Source organism: Carcharodon carcharias, chromosome 1 (assembly GCF_017639515.1).
Source record: "Carcharodon carcharias isolate sCarCar2 chromosome 1, sCarCar2.pri, whole genome shotgun sequence".
NCBI classification, from domain to species: domain Eukaryota; kingdom Metazoa; phylum Chordata; class Chondrichthyes; order Lamniformes; family Lamnidae; genus Carcharodon; species Carcharodon carcharias.
Window position 1 is genome coordinate 154,829,669 of NC_054467.1, and position 23,538 is coordinate 154,853,206.

Consider the following 23,538-nt stretch of genomic DNA (forward strand, 5'->3'; position numbering starts at 1 on the left):
ATTAAACCACTAACAGGAGGAGGAGGCTCACAAATATCCCCACCCTCAATGATGGGGCAGCCCAGCACATCAGTGCAAGAGGCAAGGGTAAAGCATTTACAACCATCTTCAGCCATATGTGCCGTGTGGATGATCCATCTCAGCCTCCTCCTGAGGTCCCCAGCATCACAAATGCCAGTCTTTAGCCAATTCAATTCACTCCACATGATATCAAGAAATAGCAGGCACTGGATACATTAAAGGCTTTGGGCCTTGGCAATATTTCAGCAATAGAACTGAAGACTTGTGCTCCAGAACTAGCCACACCCCTGGCCAAACTGATCCAGTACAGCTACAGCCCTGGCATCCACTCAGCAATGTGGAAAATTGGCTAGGTATGTCCTATCCACAAAAAGCAAGACAAATTCCAACCTGGCCAATTCCCACCCCATCAGTCTACTTTCGATCATCAGCAAAAGTGATGGAAGGTGTTGTTGACAGTGTTATCAAGTGGCACTTACACAGCAATACCCTGCTCACTGATACTCAGTTTGGGTTTTGCCAGGGCCACTCAGATCCTGACTTCATTACAGCCTTGGTCCAAATATGGACAAAACAGCTGAACTTGAGGTGAGAGTAACTGCCCTTGACATCAAGGCAACATTTGACTGAGTATGGCAACAAGGAGCCTCAGCAAAACTGAAGCCAATGGGAATCCGGGGGAAAAGCTGTACCCAATAGAAAGGAAGATGGTTGTGTTTGTTGGAGGTCAATCCTCTCAGCCCTGCATTATGGACAGGAGAGACAGCTGGCAAACTGTACTTTTTTCTTTTCATCAACTGTCCGTAAGCAGAAGAAGTTCTGAATAAATTATGCTGTGGCATGTTTTCCCAAACACTCAGTTTGTATGATCCAATTTACTAATAACTTGCAGCAAACTCACATTATGATTAACTCAGAATGTTAGTTTATTTCACATTCTAAAAAACCTGGGAGAGGAGTGTTTGCAACGTCCCACTCCACTACACATACACACAATAACGGGGGATAGAAAAAGAGATTTAGAACTATGGATAGTAACAATACAAGAACCACAGAAATTAATATTAGTTCATGTGATTTCCAGAGTCCGAGAAGTCAAAGTCCAGAGGGAGTTTCCTTTGTGACAGAGTTCAGTCCCAATGAATTCCTGGTTGGAGATGACAACATGAAAATCCTTGAAATGAATAACACTGCAGCACAGTGGGCTTTCTGTGTGAGACCGCTTGGCAGGCCATGATCAGAGACATTTAAAATCAAGCAGGCTTTGAGGAGTTGTGAGTTGCTTGCTCAGCCGGGCTGCTAGAGCCCTTTCCAGTTGGTGTTTGAGGATTTCTCAGTTGTCAAAGGAATGTTGAGATTTCAAAATAGTCACTTGAGTCATGTGACCTTATTTCTCCATAATGACTCCCAAAAGGGATGTTTATCCAGTGTCTAGAACTGACTTTGGATTCGGGACTGAATGTCCCAGTCATTAGCTTTTGAAATAATTACCATCCATTATTGGGGGTCTTATGTCAGGAATCCATTGTCTAGACAGACCCTCTGACTGTGAAAGAAGGATAAACTTATCAAGATGCAAATGACGACCCTTTGTCCCCTCATTGGTCTCCTTTTGAAATGAACCAGAGAAGTCCCAGGTGTACGATAAGTATGTTAGCAGCTCTGCAAGCTTAATGAGTTTCAACCTGCAAGTTCCCTGGTTTTGTGATTACAAGTGGTCTGTACAATGAGATGTGATTTTCCACAGGCTGAGAGAGGAATTATTTTGTTCTTGTAACTGCTGTGGTAGCTTCCAGAACAAAGGGCCAATCCTGTGGTCATGTGACTTGCAGCTATCTTTTGGTTCATAAAGTCCATTTTAAGAATAGCAAAAAAAAAGTTGGATTTCATTTCATGTCATATTGACACAACAGGGTAATTTGATAAGGTGTATTCAAAATTGGCTTAGTTGTAGGAGGCAGAAGGTGATAACAGAAGGATGCTTTAGTGACTGGAAGCCAGTGTCCAGTGGCGTACCACAGGGATCTGTGCTCGGTCCCCTATTATTTGTCATTTATATAAACAACATAGATGACTATGTGGGGAATAGGATTAGTAAGTTTGCGGATGACAGAATGATTGGCCTGGTGGTTAACAGTGAGGTTGAGTGTCATGGGCTAAAGGAAGATATAGACGAGATAGTCAAATGGGCAGATAAGTGGCACATGGAATTTAACACTGAAAAGTGTGAGGTGATACACTTTGGAAGTAGTAATTTGACAAGGAAGTATTCAATGAATGGCATGACACTAGGAAGTTCTGAGCAACAAACAGACCTTGATGTGTGTGTCCATAGATCTCTGAAGGCAAAGGGGCACGTTAGTGGGGTGGTGAAAAAGGCATATGGGACACTTGCCTTTATCACTCGAGGCATAGATCACAAAAGTAGGGAGGTCATGTTGGAGTTGTATAGCACCTTGTTGAGGCCACAGCTGGAGTACTTTGTGCAGTTCTGGTCGCCACATTAGCAAAGAGCAGTGGGAAACCAGGGGATTGGGAAGCCTACAAAGACCAACAGAGGACAACTAAAAAAAGAAATAAGGAGGGAGAAGATTAAATATGAGGGTAAACTAGCCAGTAATATAAAAGAAGATTGCAAGAGTTTTTTTAGATATACAAAGGGTAAGAGAGAGGCAAAAGTGGACATTGGGCCACTGGAAAATGACGCTGGAGAAGTAGTAGTGGGGAACAAAGAAATGGCGGAGGAACTGAATAGATACTTTGCGTCAGTCTTCACAGTGGAAGACACAAGTGACATCCCCAAAGTTTAAGAGAGTCAGGAGATAGAGGTGACAATGGTGGCCATTTCCAAGGAGAAGGTGCTAGGAAAACTGAAAGGTCTGAAGGTGGATAAATCACCTGGACCAGATGGATTACACCCCAGAGTTCTGAAGGAGATAGCGGAAGAGATATTGGAGGCGTTAGTTGCGATCTTTCAGGAATCACTGGAGTCAGGGAGGGTCCCAGAGGACTGGAAAATCGCTAATGTAATCCCCCTGTTTAAGAAGGGAGTGAGGCAAAAGACGGGAAGTTACAGGGCGATTAGCCTGACCTCGGTCATTGGTAAGATTTTAGAGTGCATTATTAAGGATGAGATTTCAGAATACTTGGAAGTGCATGATAAAATAAGGCAAAGTCAGCGTAGTTTCATCAAGGGGAGGTCATGCCTGACAAATCTGTTAGAATTCTTTGAGGAGGTAACGAGTAGGTTAGACAAAGAAGAGAAATTGGATTTTATCCAATTGGACTTCCAGAAGGCCTTTGACAAGGTGCCGCACACGAGGCTGCTCAGTAAGATAAGAGCCCATGGTTAGAGGCAAGGTACTAGCATGGATAGAAGATTGGTTGTCTGGCAGGAGGCAGAGAGTGGGGATAAGGGGGTCCTTCTCAGGATGGCGGCCGGTGACTAGTGGAGTTCCACAGGGGTCAGTGTTGGGGCCACAACTTTTCACTTTATACATTAATGTTCTAGATGAAGGAACTGAGGGCATCCTGGCTAAGTTTGCAGTTGATACAAAGATAGGTGAAGGATCAGGGAGTAATGAGGAGGCGGGGAGGCTGCAGAAGGATTTGGACAGGTTAAGAGAATGGGCAAAGAAGTGGCAGATAGAACACAATGTGGGGAAGTGTGAGGTCATGCACTTTGGTAGGAAGAATCGTGACATAGACTATTTTCTAAATGGGGAGAGAATTCAGAAATCTGGAGTGCAAAGGGACTTGGGAGTCCTACTCCAGGATTCTCTTAAGGTTAACTTGCAGGTTGAGTCGGTAGTTAGGAAGGCAAATGCAATGTTGGCATTTATTTTGAGAGGACTAGAATATAAAAGCAGGGATGTGCTGCTGAGGCTTTATAAGGCTCTGGTCAGGCCACATTTAGAATATTGTGAGCAATTTTGGGCCCTGTTTCTCAGGAAGGATGTGCTGGCCCTGGAGAGGGTCCAGAGGAGGTTCACGAGAATGATCCCAGGAATGAAAGGCTTAACATATGAGGAACGTTTGAGGATTCTGGGTCTATACTCGATGGAGTTTAGAAGGATGAGGGAGGTTCTGATTGAAACTTACAGAATACTGAAAGGCCTGGATAGAGTGGACGTGGGGAAGATGTTTCCATTAGTAGAAGAGACTAGGACCTGAGGGCACAGCCTCAGAGTAAAGGGAAGACCTTTTAGAACAGAGATGAGGAGAAACTTCTTTATCCAGCGAGTGGTGAATCTATGGAATTCATTGCCACAGAAGGCTGTGGAGGCCAGGTCATTGAGTGTATTTAAGACCGAGATAGATTCTTGACTGGTAGGGACATCAAAGGTTACAGGGAGAAGACAGGAAGATGGTGTTGAAAAACATATCAGCCATGATTGAATGGCTGAGCAGACTCGTTGGGCCGAATGGCCTAATTTCTGCTCCTATGTCTTATGGTCTTATGACTATGTGGGGAGTAGGATTAGTAAGTTTGCGGATGACACAAAGATTGGTCGGATGGTTAACAGTGAGGTTGAGTGTCTTGGGCTAAAGGAAGATATAGATGGGATGGTCAAATGGGCAGATAAGTGGCTGATAGAAGTTAACGCTGAAAAGTGTGAGGTGATACATTTTGGAAAGAGTAATTTGACAAGGAAGTATTCAATGAACGGCATGACACTAGGAAGTTCTGAGCAACAAAAGGACCTTGGTGTGTATGTTCATAGATCTCTGAAGGCAAAGGGGCACGTTAGTGGGGTGGTGAAAAAGGCATGTGGGACACTTGCCTTTATCAATCGAGGCATAGATAGGAAGGTCATGTTGGAGTTGTATAGCACCTTGTTGAGGCCACAGCTGGAGTACTTTGTGCAGTTCTGGTCGCCACATTATAGGAAGGATGTGATTGCACTGGAGGGGGTGCAGAGGAGATTCACCAGGATGTTGCCTGGGATGAAACATTTAGGTTATGAAGAGAGGTTGGATAGACTTAGGTTGTTTTCGTTGGAGCAGAGAAAACTGAGGGGCGACCTGATCAAGGTGTACAAGATTATGAGGGGCATGGACAGGGTGGATAGGGAGCAGCTGTTCCCCTTAGTTGAAGGGTCAGTCACAAGGGGGTATAAGTTCAAGGTGAGGGGCAGGAGGTTTAGGGGGCATGTGAGGAAAAACTTTTTTACCCAGAGGATGGTGATGGTCTGGAATGCACTGCCTGGCAGTGTGGTGAAGGTGGGTTGCCTCACGTCCTTTAAAAAGTACCTGGATGAGCACTTGGCATGTCATAACATTCAAGACTATGGGCCAAGTGATGGTAAATGAGATTCGGTAGGTAGGTCAGGTGTTTCTCACACGTCGATGCAGACTCGATGGGCCGAAGGGCCTCTTCTGCACTGTGATTCTGTACTGTGAACACCAGAACATCGCTGTAGGAGTTCCTTGGGTAGTGTCCTAGGCTCTACAGCCTTCAGCTGCTTCATTAATGACTTTCCAGCAAGGTCAGGAGTGATCATTCATGACGATTCAGATACTGAAGCTGTCCATATGCAGAAAACCTGGACAATATTCAGGCTTTGGCTGACAAGTGGCAAGTAACATTAGCACCACACAAGTGCCAGGCAATGACCATCTCCAGCAAGGGGGAATTTAACCATCTCCCATTGACTTTCAATGGCATTACCATCGCTGAATCCCCCACTATCAACTTCCTGGGGTTATCATTGACCAGAAACTGAACTGGACTAGCCAAATGAATACTGAGGCTACAAGAGCAGGTCAGAGACTGGGAATTCTGCAGAGAGTAACTCACCTCATGACTGCCCAAAGCCTGTCCACCACAAGGCTCAAGTGATGGAATACTGTCCACTTGCCTAGATGAGTGCAGCTCCAATAGCACAAGAAGCTGGACACCCTCCAGGGTAAAGCAGCCCCCTTGATTGGTGCCCCATCCACCACCTTAAACATTCACTGTCTCCACCACCAACGTAAAGTGGCAGCACTGTGTACCATCTACAAGATGCATTGCAGCAACTCACCAAGGCTCCTTCAACAGCACCTTCTAAACCGGCGACCTCTACCACCTAGAAGAACAAGGGTAGCAGATCCATGGGAACACCACCACCTTCCAAGTTCTCCTCCATCCTGACTTGGAACTATATTGCCATTCCTTGGCTGTTGCTGGGTCAAACATCCTGTAACTCCCTCCCTAACAGCACTGTGGGTGTTTCTACACCACATGGGCCGTAGCGGCCCAAGCAGGCAGCTCACCACCACCTTCTCGAGGGCAATTAAGAAAGGGCAATAAATGCTGGTCTAGACAATAATGCCCACATCCCACGAAAGAATATTTTTTAAAAACCTTGTCGATCAGTGGAAACAGTTTGTCACTATTTACAATATCATAACTATCCCAATCTTGAATATTTCTACCTAATATTTGTTACTGGATCTTCCTCTCTTCTAGCGAGAAACGCTTGAACTTCCCAGCTGTCTTTAACTGTAACCTCTCATGTCTGATAACATCCTAATGTCGGTGATCTTCTTAGCAACCGTTAATATTCCTATTTCTAGTGGTCTAGTTTGAAATAAGATCTACAGCAAGCCCCTCTTTGCAGAGCATTTGATCAACCAACCTCCTTCAAATTGATCATGTGTTTCTATCTTTTTGAGAGATGAGCAAATATATGGATTTATCTTTCTATAGAATATTGTGTTCTTGGTTTATAGGTACCAGAGTTCTACAGTGATTATCTTCCATTGTGTTATAGACTTTTCTGTTTGTTCTAAGGTCTTTATTGTCATGCAGATTCTTAGTTCTTGCTATGGCCATTAGATTGGCCCTTGGAAAGCTTGGCAGAATGTCTCCTTGAGATTCACATTCCGTAAATGTTGTACCTGCTTCTGTTTTGGTCACTTTTGTATTATACTTCCTACTTGTTTTAACGTCTAGGATTGTACCTAAATTTGTGGTGAAACATTTCTTAACATGACTACCACTTCGGAGAGGAAGTTTATAAACCTGCGGAAGCGTTTAGATCAACTTGGCTACAGGCAGCCCCTCGGGATCGAGACACTTCCATTGGTGGAAAAGCTTTTCAGGTATTCAAAAAAAAAATGTCCTTTGTTGCTCTACTATATTTTTCAGACAAGCTAAGAGGTTCACTCAATGGAGAAAAATGTTACATATGTTGTATTTTAAAGCATTGTTATTTCCTTAGTTGGTGTAAAAAGTAATCTGTTACATTGTATTGTTGCTACTAATCCAAATATATGCCCATCTTTTCCCAGCGCACTTGAATGTCACACTTTTCTATCTACAAATTTTGTTCCATACTTACACTTGATGGGCTGAAATGTCAAATTTACATAGAACAGATTAAAAAGGTTGGCAATGTATCAATCAAACAGAGCAACAAGTAGATAAACTTCAAATGGAAACTACTAAGTACAAACAAAAATAACCATTCAAAAATGCACAATTAGCAAGAGTTGTTATAAACCAAAAGGAAAAGGTAAAACAATCATTCAAAATATTCTTTAAATATTTGTTTCTCCACTAAGTTGAGGACCTATTAAAGCAATTAAGTTTCTAACATAAAATGCAAAGTTTACAAAATTATTAAGCTTACATCTATATCAGCATTTTCATGCTTTTGAAATGCCTTTAGCAATGTTTTTCTTCAGAGGCTTCTGAATTTTTTTTGAGAAGCCCAGCTTTAAGAGTTCAAAGGGTCTCCCTTATCTTTCTTTGTAAGCTTGCAAAATTGAGCAAGTTGAGAGCTCCCAGATTTTTTTTTTAATTAAGAGCAAGATTGGACAATCTAGGTTCAATATTTATAAGCTTTCCCCCCAGACACACTAGTCAGCCCCTCTCTTCCCTGCACCACCACTCCCCCACCTCCCCAAACACGCACACATATATGCAGGTCAGCCAGTCCGTGGCAGCCTGTGGGGAAATTCAGCAATTCTGACAGCTGAGCCCGAGACTGAGCTGGTGTGTGGCTGTGGCTTTGCAGGCAACAGTTTTAAATGGCCTTCAGAAAAATAATTTTAAAAGTCCTACGACTAAAACATAAGCAGGGCAAGGGTAGGGTATGATGCTGCCAAGGCCCTAGTGCAGTCAGAGGAGGGGGAAGCTTGTGACCCCAATCGTTGTTGCTGCGACCCCCAGTTGGAATCCAGAACCCACAGTTTTATGTTGCTGCCACTATTCCACATTTCCCACGTACAACATGAGTTTGACTTTTTTTTTAATGAGTTTTTTTTATGTATGTGGGTGTTCTAAGTGGTGGGTTGAATGGCTTCTGCTCTCAAGCCTTTATATACCGAGGATGACAGGTCACATGACTATAGCTGCTTTGCATAAAGGCACTTCTCCAAACATCCCCTGTCCATAAAAACAAAAGCAATCTGCATATACAATCAAGCTGAGCACATACATGATTTACATTGAAAATACTTGTACAGAAAACTGGTCTGACCCATTTTGCCTGTCCCTGCATTGCACATAATCCTTAAATTATTCAGGTCAAATGATATGCATGTGGGTTGTTATTGGCCATTCATCTGGTGTCTGCTCATCCCTTGGATAATGTTGCCTCTCTGGGAAATTTCACTGCCGTGGCAGGTGTTGCTGCTGTGGTAATTGTTGCTGCTAATCTGTTGCCTTTGTTGGGAAATGTTTGACCTTTGGGACTAATAGCCATTCAGTTCTTTGTGCAGATGGTGAACTCACATCTTCCTCATCAGCTGTCTGTGGTGAAGGAGCAGTTTCGCCAGTTGTGCGTATATGTCTGCGGTTACAACGATACATTTGGCCATTCATTTTCACAGTGTGCGATTGAGGTGATAACTTCTCTACACAGGTCCTAGGTTGCCAAGTGGGCTGACTTTTGTTGAGAGCATTGAATGTCTGCATTCTGACCAGCTCTGGTGATGATTTGGCAGCTTTATCAAAGTGAATTTTGGTTTTCTGTCATTTCACTTTGATTTTGCCGCTCACTCATGTTACTGCTTCCGGCTTTAGTAGTGTTTTAGCTATTACTAGAGCAGTTTGGGTGTGGTGTGACATCAGTTGCTGAACTGGACTTCTTTACAAGCCCTCAGTAGTTGAACTGGGGTCTATTGATGCTCACTGTGTCAGGAATGCCATAACGACTGAAATATGCTTTCAGGCGTTCTAAGATTTCACTGATGGTCGTTACCATCAGCTTGTCCAACTCTCAGTAGTCTGGATAGTAGTCAATGGTGGTGAGATAGTCAGTTCCAAAGAGAGTGAAAGGTCTAATCCAAGTTTTATCCATTGTCTTTCTGGGATGTCATGAGTGGCTCTTTAGCTTGTTAAACTTGATGCTCATACAAGCATTGCACTGACTGATATGATCTTTAATCTCATTGCCCATGTTTGGCCTATAGAGCATTACTCTTATCTTCCTCAGACTAGACTCGATTCCTTGATGGATTACATGGATGTGCTTCATCTCTTTACTCATCTACTTGAGAGATTGCCATGAAACTAACGTTTTTTCATTATATTATTGTGGTGTGGTGTAAAGTAGGTTTATAGGTGTGAGTGTAGAGTGTTCTGTCTGATTTAATTGAATTAGAGTCAGATAGACTGCAAGCTTGAAAGTATCAAAAGAAGTTAGGGATAAAAGGCATTTGAAATGCTAATGAGTAAACATGGATGAGGGCTTAGCACATAGAGTGTGAAGGAAATTTGCATTTTTAGATAAGTGAAGGGGTTGTTTGGGTTTCAAAGGGATGATAGGATGTTTACAACTAACAAGATAAGCAAGGCCAAGCAGTATGTTTACTTTTCCCAAAGGCACTGACATTTTGGCAACATGAAATATTTTTATATTATGGGAAAGTAAAGTTCCAAAGGCCTGGAGAACAATGGAATTTAGAGATTAAAGAGGAAGAAATGTATTGAAAGATTTGATTGAATTTTTTGAGGAGGTGACCAGGTATGTAGATGAGGGTAGTGCAGTTGATGTAGTTTATATGGATTTCAGCAAAGCCTTTGACAAGGTCCCACATGAGAGACTTATAAGGAAGGCAAAGGCACATGGGATACAAGGTAACTTGATAAGGTGGATTCAAAATTTGCTTAGCTGTAGGAGACAAAGGGTGATGACAGAAGGATGCTTTAGCGACTGGAAGGCAGTATCCAGTGGTGTACCACAGGGATCTGTGCTCGGTCCCCTATTATTTGTCATTTATATAAATGACATAGATGACTATGTGGGGTGTAGGATTAGTAAGTTTGTGGATGACACAAAGATTGGCCGGGTGGTTAACAGTGAGGTTGAGTGTCTTGGGCTAATGGAAGATATAGATGGGATGGTCAAATGGGCAGAGAAGTGGCACATGAAATTTAACCCTGAAAAGTGTGAGATGATACACTTTGGAAGGAGTAATTTGACAAGGAAGAATTTAGTGAATGGCATGACACTAGGAAGTTCTGAGGAACAAAAGGACTGTGGTGTGTGTGTCCATAGGTCTCTGAAGGCAGAGGGTCATGTTAGTGGGGTGATGAAAAAGATATACGGGACACTTGCCTTTATCAATCGAGGCATAGATTACAAAAGTAGGGAGGTCATGTTGGAGTTATTTGGACCTTGGTGAGGCCACAGCTGGAGTATTGTGTGTAGTTCTGGTCACCACATTATAGGAAGGATGTGATTGCGCTGGAGGGGGTGCAGAGGAGAGTCACCAGGATGTTTCCCAGGATGAAACATTTAAGTTATGAAGAGAGGTTGGATAGACTTGGGTTATTTTTTTTGGAGCAGAGAAGACTGAAGGGTGACCTGATCAAGGTATACAAGATTATGAGGGGCATGGACAGAGTGGATAGAGAGCAGCTGTTCCCCTTAGTTGAAGGGTCAGTCACAAGGAGGTATAAGTTCAAGGTGAGGGGCAAGAGGCTTAGGGGGGATGTGAGAAGAAGTTTTTTCACCCAGTGGTGATGGAATGCACTGCCTGGCAGGCTGGTGGAGGCAGGTTGCCTCACATCCTTTAAAAAGTACCTGGATGAGCACTTGGCATGTCATAACATTCAAGGCTATGGGCCAAGTGCTGGTAAATGGGATTAGGTAGGTAGGTAGGTCAGGTGTTTCTCAAGTGTTGGCGCAGACTTGTTGGGCCGAAGGGCCTCTTCTGCATAGTGTGATTCTGTGAAAGATGGATGGAACGTTATGTGTGGGGTTGGGGCCATGTAAGGTCTAAAACAACTGTGTAAAACAGCCTTGGGGAAGCCTCCAGCCACTGTTGCAGAAGTCTGCTGTGTCCAGTAACCAAAGGTGGAGGAAAGCCTTTGGAATTCCACTGTCAAGTGGGTGCTGTGGTAAACTTGCTGGCTTGCCTATTTAAATTAAAAATTTATTTTGGACTGTTGCCTTAAAGGGGGTGTGTAGTTGGGAGTCGGGTTAATTAGGGATTTTGGGATTTGTTATAGTATTAAATAACTAATCTTATGTACGTGCTTGAAATCTTTTCTTTCGTTAATAAATGTTTTAATTTAGTTTTTAAAATCTTTAAAGGAGTTAGTGGACTCATTACTTCTGAATTCAGTGCACAAATCTCATAATAAATACAAATTGAATAACAGTTGTGATTGCGTGACCGAGTTTCCCTTGCGGATTTGGCCCACCTGGCACACATCACCTGCCACGTCATAACAGATGATGACTCTAGTTCCTTTGCCCAAGATGGCATCTTATACAATCACTTCATCCCTGTATGCCCAATAGTCTCTTATAACAATAGTAGCGTCATTGATGGTTTCTGACCATCCTTTCATCGCTCCTTCCTGCAGCACTTGGATGGCTGCATCTCGTTGTGTATTTTGCTTGATCTGAGCAAGACGCTTGTCTGTCAGATTCAATGTCTGCTGGGCTGATAAGCTTGTTGTGCTGTTGCTCCTCATTGAATTTGGAAGATTTCGCACTCTGAAGAAATCTGCTGATGCTAGTACAAAGGGAGTGCGGCTCTTGACAGCATGTCAGTGATGTACATCTGCTTCCTTTCCTTGCACTTCACTTCCAAATTATATCTGCGCAAACAAAGTAACATCCTTTGACCATAAGACATAGGAGCAGAAATTAGGCCATTCGGCCCATCGAATCTGCTCTGCCATTCAATCATGGCTGATAAGTTTCTCAACCCCATTCTCCCGCCTTCTCCCCATAACCTTTGATCCCCTTACCAATCAAGAACCTATCTATCTCGATCTTAAATACACTCAACGACCCGGCCTCCACAGCCTTCTGTGGCAATGAATTCTATAGATTCACCACTCTCTGGCTAAAGAAGTTTCTCCTCATCTCTGTTCTAAAAGGTCTTCCCTTTACTCTGAGGCTGTGCCCTCGGGTCCTAGTCTCTCCTACTAATGGAAACATCTTCCCTACATCCACTCTATCCAGGCCTTTTAGTATTCTGTAAGTTTCAACCAGATCCTCCCTCATCCTTCTAAACTCCATCGAGTATAGGCCAAGAGTCCTCAAATGTTCCTGATACGTTAAGCTTTTCATTCCTGGGATCGTTCTTGTGAACCTCCTCTGGACCCTCTCCAGGGCCAGAACATCCTTCTTGAGATATGGGGCCCAAAATTGCTCACAATATTCTAAATGTGTCCTGACCAGAGCCTTATAAAGCCTCAGCAGCACATCCCTGCTTTTACATTCTAGTCCTCTCAAAATAAATGCCAACATTGCATTTGCCTTCCTAACTATCGACTCAACCTGCAAGTTAGCCTTAAGAGAATCCTGGAGTAGGACTGCCAAGTCCCTTTGCACTCCAGATTTCTGAATTCCCTCCCCATGTAGAAAATAGTCTATGCCTTTATTCTTCCTACCAAAGTGCATGACCTCACACTTCCCCATGTTATATTCCATCTGCCACTTCTTTGCCCATTCTCTTAACCTGTCCAAATCCTTCTGCAGCCTCCCCGCCTCCTCAATACTACCTGTCCCTCCACCTATCTTTGTATCATCTGCAAACTTAGCCAGGATGCCCTCAGTTCCTTCATCTAGATCATTAATGTATAAAGTGAAAAGTTGTGGTCCCAACACTGACCCCTGCGGAACTCCACTGGTCACTGGCCGCCATCCTGAGAAGGACCCCCTTATCCCCACTCTCTGCCTCCTGCCAGACAGCCAATCTTCTATCCATGCTAGTACCTTGCCTCTAACACCACGGGCTCTTATCTTACTGAACAGCCTCGTGTGCGGCACCTTGTCAAAGACCTTCTGAAAGTCCAGGTAGATAACATCCATTGGCTCTCCTTTGTCTAACCTGCTCGTTACCTCCTCAAAGAATTCTAACAGATTTGTCAGGCATGACCTCCCCTTGATGAAAGCATACTGACTTTGCCCTATTTTATCATGCACTTCCAAGTATTCTGAAATCTCATCCTTAATAATGGACTCTAAAATCTTACCAATGACTTTGCAGATGCTTTGGAGCAGATAGAAGCGGTTTGAGAAAGATGCTTTGAACTGGCTTATGGTTAGACTTGCCATCACTTTGTCTTTCCCAGACAAGTATAGATGAAAATGCTCATAAGCAAAGACAATAGCTAGGCACATTTTTTCTCAATCTCTACGTAGTGTCATTCAGTTTGCATTAACATTCTAGATGCAAACGCAACTCTTTTTCCTTGCTGCGTGAGGGATATGCCAAGTGCGGACCTCATCATTAACGTCATAGTACCTCAGCATTGGCATGTTTGGTGTGAGTGAAAGTTGCTGCTCATTCTGTGCCCCAGTACCACTGAACATCCTTTGCAGTGAGCTTGTGCAGATGTTCATACTCTGATGACAATTTGGGCAAAAACTTTACTTGGTAGTTCAACAATCCAACAAATCATTGCATTGTCTTCACATCTGTTGGTTGTAGTATCTCTGCTACAGCTCTCATCAGAATCAGAGCAAATTCCTTTCACTGTATTTGATTTTAGTGATCTTCAGTTTCTTCTTATTCAGCTTCAGAATCATCTGACCAGCTCTCTCTAGCAGTCTCACTGATTATGGTCTGCGATGGCTTCTTCCATCATATCTGCATATGTACCGATCAACGATAGCTTCCATTGATTATCTCATACTGTTTGCGTTGATACTCTTCTGGAGCAGTAGAAATGCTAAATGGTATACGCAACCATCTGTACCTTCCAAATGGCGTACAGAACGGAGTCGGGAAACTGCTGCTTTCCAGCTTCACTTGCCGGTATCTATCCTTTGCATCTAGGGCAGAAAACACCTTTATCTTGGCAAATGGTGGCAAAATTTCTTCAATGGTTGACATGAGGTGGTGAAATCTTTTCAAAGCTTCTTTGAGGTCCTTTAGACCTATGCACACTTGGTTTTCTGTTGCTTCACTGCTACCATGCTGCAAATCCAATCTGTAGGAGTTGTAATTTTCTTGATTACTCCCATCTTTTCAAGCTTCCCTATCTTATCTTTCAGGCTGTTCTTGAGGACAGCTGGAACTCTCTTTGCAAGATGCGCAGTTGATCTCACACTCTCATCTGCTTCAAGATGATATTCACCAGGAAGACATCCCAAGACCCATGACAACAGCTTTGTAATTTTTTAAGATTTGTTCAACAATCAATGCCTTTGTGTCATGAGAAACAATGTAAACCTCTTCTGATACATGGACAGTTATCAGTCCAAGCTTTTGACTTGTTTCAGCTGAGATGAGTGGATTTTGCTTAGTGTCTGCTATTTGGGAGAGCAAATTTTCTTTCCTTCCATTGCATTGGGTTTTCAGCTCAGTCTGCCCACTAGGGTGAGCATTGTTCCATCATATAGACTCAAATTTACCTTTGTATCATTTTTGGGTCACTATCTTGAGAAACTTCTGGTCTGCGAAGTTCATGATCTTGCATGCAGCGCTAGTGTCTGTCTGACACTTGGTATTAACTTGATGCTCACCTTCTGCAGTCATTATTCTGATAGTCAAAAACCATTTTTTTCCTGAAACTTGAGGGTGCCATACTGTTCTAGGGTGTAGAGTGATTCGTCAGGTTCATCGTCTGACATCTCCAGCAACCATCTTTATAGGCAACTTTTCTTCTCTGTGCACAAAATGACTCAGCTTCTTGCAGTTAGAGCATTACTTTCCTCATGCTGGACATGCTCCTTTTGAATGGTGTCGTCCGCAATATTTACATCCAGTATTCTGGCCCTTCTGCAAATAGTTCTCTCTTCTCTCTATTGTTTGGTGTTCGGAAGACCTGACTGCTCCTCAACAGAGTGCAAAGCCTCATCAGATTTTTCATCAATACTCTGCAGCTGATTATGACCACTTCAGAGCTTCTGCATATGTCTCTTCAATTAGCAGACGCCTTCTCACAACAGGATCTCTTGTTCCCAAAACAATTCTTTGATCAGATCATCCCTCAGTTGCTCAAACTCTCAAGGTTCAGCTAGGCATCTCAATGCAGTCACATACTGGTCAATGTTCTCCCCTCTTCCAGAGCTCTGGTGTTGAACACAAATGTTCATAAGTAACATTAGTAGAAGGCTCAAAGTGGGTCCTTAAGGCTTCCAAAATTTCACAAGTCTGGCATTTCTGCTCCTCAGTGAGGTCTATGATGCAATGTCACTTGTGGCATTCTTCCCCCAGCACCAATGACAGAGTTGCTACTTTTATTTGTTCAGGTTTCTTGTTTAACTCTGTGGCAACTTCATAATTTTTCCATTCAGACTGGAAGAATTTTCAACTTATTTTCAAGCCGGCCTTCATCTCCATAGGAGCAGGTACTGGAATATTCAAAGCCATATTGACTTATCCAGTGATCATTGTCCTGTACAAAGTTGCAGACTGAAGTTTTAATGATTCTCTGCTGATTCTTACAACTGTTGACTCTCATACAGCTATCAAAATCCCCTCAATTTCAGCCGCACATTTTGACACCATGTTCCAAGTAGTGGATGAAATGGCTGCTACTCTCAAGCCTTTATACACCAAAGATGCCGTCAGAGGTCACAAGACTATTGCGACCCTGTGGCCACATTGCGCAAAGGCATTTATCCAAACAGTGGAGATCAGCATAGACAAAGTCACCAGCACTCTAGTACAGGGCTTTTTGTAAACAATTTGTTTAAATTCTTGTAATCAGCCAGAAGCATAAAACCTAGTTTTTGTGCATTGCTTACCAGTTCTGGTACATGGATCTGGCCCCCTGTTCCAAAGGTTGACTACCCCTGCCCTACTGGTTGGTTCTCACTAGTGTATTTTTAAATATATATATAGTTAAAAATGAAATCAAATCAGTATTTGTGCCTTGGTAAAAATGCAAAAAAATGCCTCCTGCACTTTTGTCAGTTTTGTAAAAGCTACTGCTATTTGAATTTAGAAAGTATTTCCACCACTGTGCAGTGTTCTAAACAATAGATAATGTGTTACAGTGACTTGGTGCACACAACAGAAAGCCTTCGCAATGCCAAACTATCATCTGGAAAGACGGAAAAAGAGAGCAAGAACTTGGACTCTGTGCTTGAACCATATAGAAGCGAGAATGCACGTCTCGTCCAAGAGAACAACAAGCTGCACCAGGGATTACTGAAACTCAAGGAAGAGTCAGATCAACATATCAAAGGTATGAATGAACTGTGTATGTAACTTGAAGCAAATTCTTAAAGTACTGATGAAACAATGTTGCTGCTTTATTTGTAGACAAATGGGATTTATGTTGTCTGCATGTATTTAAAAATATTATTTAACAATGACTTACATTTGAAAAGCACCTTTAACATAGCAGAATGTTCAAAGGTGCCTCAGAGAGGCTAATCAGACAAAAGTGGATAAAAGCTTGATCAAAGAGGTGAGTTTTAAGGACTCAACAACAACTTGTATTTACATAGCTTCTTTAATCGTAATGTAAATAAAAATGTCCCACATCATTTCACAGGGGTATTATAAAGCGCACTCTAATGGGCAAGGATGCTGCGAAGACAAGTATGTTGGGTGAGCGGACTTGCTGCAGATAAGGATGTGGAAGTGGAGGGTAGAATGTGAAAGGTTGGCCAAAAGTGAATTGGAATAGTTGAGTCTAGAGTTAACCAACACATGGATGAGGATTTCAGCAGTAGATGAGCTAAGGCAGGGCAGAGTCAGACGATGTTACAGAGATGGAAATAGGCAGATATTGTGATGGTGTGGTTATATGGTTGGAAGTTCACATCGGAGTCAAGCATGACACCAAAGTTGCAGATCGACTAGGTTAATTTTGGTCAACTATCAGGGAGAGGGCTGGAATCAGTAATTAGGGAACAGAGTTTGTAGCAGGGACTGAAGATAATGGCTTCAGTCTTCACAATATTTAATTGGAGGAAATTTCTGCTTATCCAGTACCAGAAGTCGGATAAGAGTCTGATAATTTAGAAGCAGTGGAGGAGGCGGTGAGGTAAAGCTGGATGTAGTCAGCATGCATGTCCTTTAGGGAAGGAAATCTGCCGCCCTTACCTGGTCCTACATGTGACTCCAGACCCACAGGAATATGGTTGACTCTTAAAGCCCTCTAGGCAAGGGCAGTAAATTCTGGCCAAGCCAGCAACGCCCATGTCCCATGAATAATTTTTTTAAAATCTGAAAATGGATACTATGTTTTCAGATGATGTTATGAATGAGATATAAGAGGAGGTAAAGATCCTTGAGGAACATAAAAACTAGTGGTTCGATGTAGGAAGATAAACCATTGTAGCTGCTTCTCTGGCCGCAATTAGATAGATAAAAATGGAACCAGGTGAGTGCAGTCCCACCCAACTGGATAGTGGTGGAGAGGCATTAGAGGAGGATGGTGTTGTCAACCATGTCAAAGGTTACAGACAGGTTGAGAAGGACAAGGAGGGATAGTTTACCTTTGTCACAATACTTTGGTAAGAGCCACTTTGGTACAGGGACAGAAGCTCAATCGAAGGATTCAAACATGGATTTCTGGGAAAGGTGTATGGATTTGGAAGGTGGTGACACATTTAAAGACTTCGGAGGACAAAAGGAAGTTGGAGTAGTTTGCAAATTCAGGAGAAGAGGGGGCCAGGGCTGTTTTTTTTTTAGGAGATGGGTGATGACAGCACCTTTGAAGAAGAGGGGACAGAACATTTAACAATGTCAGCTAACATGGGGACCAGGAAGGGAAGTTGGGTGATCAGTTCAGTGGGAATTGGTCTCAGGATGGAATACAGATTTAGATGGGTTGGTTTTTGGAGGATGGGAGGCTTGCCAAGGGAATATTGGAGTTGCTGAGCCTGGAGATCACAAAGACATAAAAGTGTATTGTCTTTTTCACTAAAGCTCCCTGCTTGTCACATCTTTCCACAACTTTAAAACCTCTTTAACATCTTCCTCTTTGAATATTGTGCCTCTAACTCCTCCCTTGGTCCTGTTTTGATTTGACCCCTGCCTGTGAAATATCTTGGGAAGTTTTGCTACATTAAAATGCTGTGTAAGCAAAAGTTGTACCATCTCTGCTACCTACCTATCTAGAAGGCTGAGAAGGTGTGTGTACTTCTCTGTAACACTATCTAGTACTTGTGTCCTTATCAACAAGAGACTTGCCCATGTCAGATTTGAGACTTTATGTATTTAAGGGTTTTGAGCCATAGATCACAGTTCTATAGGAGTAGGGTACTATGTTGCCTAAAATGTATACTTATAACGGTTCAAGTATGTTTGTAGATTTCCCCAAGGTTACCATTGTAACAGAGGATGTTAGTCCAGCAACAATAACTCTATTTGTTATAAGTACCACTGTCATGATTCACATGTTTTAGTACATTGTGTGATAATGGTGCTACAATATTACATTAAATAATAAGATGACGTGCAAATAATACAACCTGGTTCCCAATCCCCAACTACCTCCATGGCATGTCCTGACCCTAAGAGACTAAGACTTGTCATTTTTTGACCAAAGTGACTAGCTCCAACCCTGGGTGGCTGCCAACCATCCTGAAAATGCTCTTATCTTGGAGCACATGAAAACAAGTTCTGTAATTATGCTATAATATAACCTTGGACTCTGCTTCTGTACAACATAATACAAATTTGCATGTTTTCAACAGTAGGTTTGTAGACGTTTACTTTGCGTGTAATTTTTTTGTCTTTTACTATGTTCAAACGCTTTGTTTATTATACCATAAGTGCAGCAATCAAATCTTTAATTTTTACTGCAGTATATGAAGTTGGGACAGCTAGTCCCTTACCAGGGTGTGATCTTGTTCTGGAGCTGGGTGTTTATTATTCTCTACAATTGATTTTCCAAACCATCTATTATTCATAGAGACAAGTTTAAAATTTCCCTTTCCTCCACACTTACCCAAATGCTAAAAATGCTAAAGGAAAGGATGCTGGGATACCTTGAACATTTAAATGATAAAGCATTCCAGCAAACTCAAATCAAATTAATGCAAATATTTGCATGTGTAAATGCATGTTAAAATTTATTGTGCTGTGCATTTCAAGCACCATCGCGCAGACTTCTAGCCACAGCTTATGGATGTAAAGTAAACATTACCAATTGGAAAACTGGGTGGAGATCCATCAGTCTGAATCTTTGCTGCTTTAATTCCGTCCTACTTGCTTTTGCAGTGTAATGATACCTGGACTCCAAGGATTAAATTATAAATAGGGATTACACAAACCTGGGTTGTGTCCTCTGGAAATTAGATGGCTCATGGGTGAATTGATTGACATTTTGAAGATATTAAGGGAACAGGCAGGGTCAATAGAGAGAAACTATTTCTGTTGGTTGGAGAGTCTAGGGTTGGGTGCATAGTCTAAAAATTGGAGCCAGACCTTCCAAGAGTGAAAGTAGGAAACACTTCTACATAAAGGATAGTGGTAGTTTGGAAGTCCCTTATGCAAACAGCAATTAATGCTAAATCAATTGTTAATTTTAAAACTGAGATCGATAGTCTTTTTTGTGAACCAAAGGTATTGAGGGATTACAGGGAAGAGGTGGGTAAATGGGATTAGGTCACAGATCAGCCAGGATCTCATTGAATGGTGAAGACTTGAGGGGAAAAATGGCCTACTCCTGTTCCTATGTAATTGTAATGAATTAAGGAAGCAACCATCAGGTTATGAAGGCCAAAAGAACTTCATGCACTGCACTTTTTCTCATTTCTGTCAGTTTTGTACACTTTCCATTATCTACCCATACAAACTAGTTGTTTAAAACCTCAGCAATATATGGAAGTAACATTACTACCACCTTCTCTATGCCCCATCTTCCTTCAGAGAGCATATTTCCGTGTGAAATTCTCTGCTGCTTCCTGGTGTCACGGACAAAATGTACGTGCTGTTTTCTGCCTGTAATCAGTATGTTTTAAATGGAAAGAGATGTGTCTTCTCTTACCCTTGGAGTGTGTATTCCAATTAAATAATTCAGCAAGCTTTCGTGGGTCTTAAAGGTTATTTATTCTCACACGCCAATCCACTTGGTCTCACCACATGCAAGCACACGCAAAGATTGGATACAGATAAAGATAATGCACTTTTACAGATTACGGTTAATTCTGTGTCTGTGTTATGATTTTTGATCTCCCACTTGGCAGGCCTGTGGTTTCTTGAATGGATTTGATGATTTAAAGTTGAAGTGAGGGTCTTGTAAAGTGAAGGGTTCACAGCAGGTTGCGAGGTTTCTTATAGTTAAATATCTAAGTGGTTGGTTCTCAGGTGAACTTTGAAACTGGAATGGTTTAAATACCTTGGCTGCTCGATGACTTGCAGCTAGTTTCAGGGTCTGATTCTCAGACTGCCTGACGACTGATAGCTCTTAAAAGGCGAAGCTGACACTGCCTTTTCTGAAGATGCTATCTTCAATACTGACATCGTCTAACCAGATTGGTTTGGAAATCCAAAGCCATCACTACACCACAGGAGATAGACGTTGGTATTTCTCACTTAACTTGTGGATAACTGGTCTCATCAGCTTTCTTATGTTAAATTCCAAACCTGGAGGCATAGAATCTAGGAGTCCTTTGACTCAGTGTTTTCAGTAATCTGCGAACAATGGCAGACATGAATTCCTCAGAGGGGTGCTGTCTGGATATGTTCATTCTAGGGGAAGTTCCCCCACCCAGGGTGAATCAGTTAGAACTTTCCGGAAGCTTGATAGTCTGTGTTGAATAAGCAGATGTCTCCTGGCCCCTTGGCAGCAATATGAGCATGGTCCATGTTTAAAGTTGTAAGTATGACATGCCTGTACTGGGAATGACACTGGCCAGTTGTATTACAAGGCCTTCATCAGTCATGTTCAACCAAGGCTGGAGTGGTACCTGGATCGTCATCTTGGCCATGTGTGTGACTTCATGTACTTGTGCCCACCACTTTGTCTCTTCTCATTCCCTTCTCAAAGTACTTTGATTAATGATCTGTCATAACAAAAAAAAATGCTGCTGGCAGGATCTATGCTTAATCTTTGCAAATTTTCAGGCCATTTCTCCACTGATTTTCATACTTTTATTGTGAACTATTAGACTGGCTGCTATGTTAATAAGATGTGATTTTATTTCATTTGTTACTCCTTTTGCGTGAAGATTTAAAATACACAATTAGAAAATTGGAGCATGACACAGCAGATTTGAAGTTCTTAAATAACCAGTATGTGCACAAAGTGCGATCTCTAGAGAAGGAGAGTAAAGCAAAGACTGAAAAGATCCAGCAATTACAAGAGAAAAACCTGCAAGCAGTTGTACAAACTCCAGGTAAGAATACTACTTTTCGCTGTGATTTTTAATTATTTCCTTCAAAGAAAATGTGAATGTAATGATAAAAACAAAAATAAAAACAAAAAAGCTGCGGATGCTGGAAATCCAAAACAAAAACAGAATTACCTGGAAAAACTCAGCAGGTCTGGCAGCATCGGCGGAGAAGAAAAAAGTTGACGTTTCGAGTCCTCATGACCCTTCGACAGAACTTGAGTGAGTCCAAGAAAGAGGTGAAATATAAGCTGGTTTAAGGTGTGTGTGTGTGTCTGTGTGTCTGTGTGTCTGTGTGTCTGTGTGTCTGTGTGTGTGTGTGTGTGTGTGTGTGAGAGAGAGAGAGAGAAGTGGAGGGGGTTGGTGAGACCAACCCCCTCCACTTCTCTCTCTCTCTCTCTCTCTCTCTGTCTCCCCCCCACACACACACACACACACACACACCTTAAACCAGCTTATATTTCTCATGAGGACTCGAAACATCAACTCTTTTATTCTCCGCCGATGCTGCCAGACCTGCTGAGTTTTTCCAGGTAATTCTGTGAATGTAATGATTTGGTTAACACTATTGTGCCGCTGGGCAGAATATACCACATAAATGTATTGAATTAGAATTATGGCTAGGAGAGTTGATAAAGGGGAACTGGTAGATGTAGTGTATTTGGATTTCCAGAAGGTATTCGATAAGGTTCTACATAAAAGGTTATTGCACAAGATAAGAGCTCACGGCATTGAGGATAATGTATTAGTGTGGATTGAGGATTGGTTAACACACCGAAGAAAGAGAATCAGGATTAATGGGTCTTTTTCAGGTTGGAAAGACATAACTAGTGGGGTGCCACAAGAATCAGTCCTAGGACCTCAATTATTTGCTATCTATATTAATGATTTTGAGGAGGGGGAAGAGTGTAATGTATCCAAATTTGCTGATGATACAAAAGTATGTGGGAGAGCATGTTGTGGTGAGGACATAAGGGGAGGCAATGGCATAGTGGTATTGTCACTGGGCCGGTAATCCAGAAACCCATGCTTTGGGGACCTGGTTTCAAACCCCACCATGGCAGAAAAAAGTCGAATGATGACTGTGAAACCATTGCCGATTGTCATAAAAACCTATTTGGTTCACTAATATCCTTTAGGGAAGGAAATCTGCCATCTCCCTGGCCTACATATGATTCCAGACCCACAGCAATGTGGTTGACTCTTAAAAGCCCTCTGAACAAGGGCAATTAGGGATGGGCAATAAATGCAGGCTGAGCCAGCGATGCTCAAATCCCATGGATGAATTAAAAAAAAAAGCAACTGCAAGGGGTTATAGTCAGATTGAGTGGGCAAAATCTTGGCAGTTGGAGTTTAATGTAGGACAGTGAGAGGTCATGCTCTTTGGTAGGAAAAATCAAAGGGCAGACTATTATTTAAATGGACAGACGCTTGTGCATGAAACACAAAAAGTTAGCATGCAGGTGCAGCAAGTGATTAAGAAAGCAATTGGAACTTTGGCCTGTACTGCAAGAGGGTTGGAGTTTAAAAATAGCGAAGTCTTGTTACAACTGTACAGGGTGTTGGTGAGGCCGCACCTGGAGTACTGTGTACAGTTTTGGTCCCCGTATTTAAGAAAGGATATACAGGGGTTGGAGGCAATTCAAAAGAGATTCACTAGGCTGATTCCTGGGACAAAGGAGTTGACTTATCAAGAACGGCTAAACAGGTTAGGCCTTTATTCATTAGAGTTTAGAAGAATGAGGGGTGATCTTATTGAAACATACAAAATTCTGAGGGAGCTTGACAGGGTAGATAATGAGAAGATGTTTCCACT

General features: G+C 42.3%; 1 protein-coding gene across 2 annotated transcripts in view; it reads left to right on the forward strand.

Annotated features, from left to right (window-relative positions):
- The window catches only part of cep135 (centrosomal protein 135), a 170,138-nt gene that overhangs the window by 7,948 nt on the left and 138,652 nt on the right, over positions 1-23,538 (forward strand). For both annotated transcript variants that reach the window (XM_041201763.1, XM_041201754.1), the window contains exons 2-4: positions 6,962-7,110; positions 16,428-16,618; positions 21,561-21,728. In XM_041201763.1, the coding sequence (XP_041057697.1) occupies positions 6,998-7,110; positions 16,428-16,618; positions 21,561-21,728 (472 nt within the window). In that variant the 5' untranslated portion in view covers positions 6,962-6,997. The remainder of the gene's footprint in view (positions 1-6,961; positions 7,111-16,427; positions 16,619-21,560; positions 21,729-23,538) is intronic.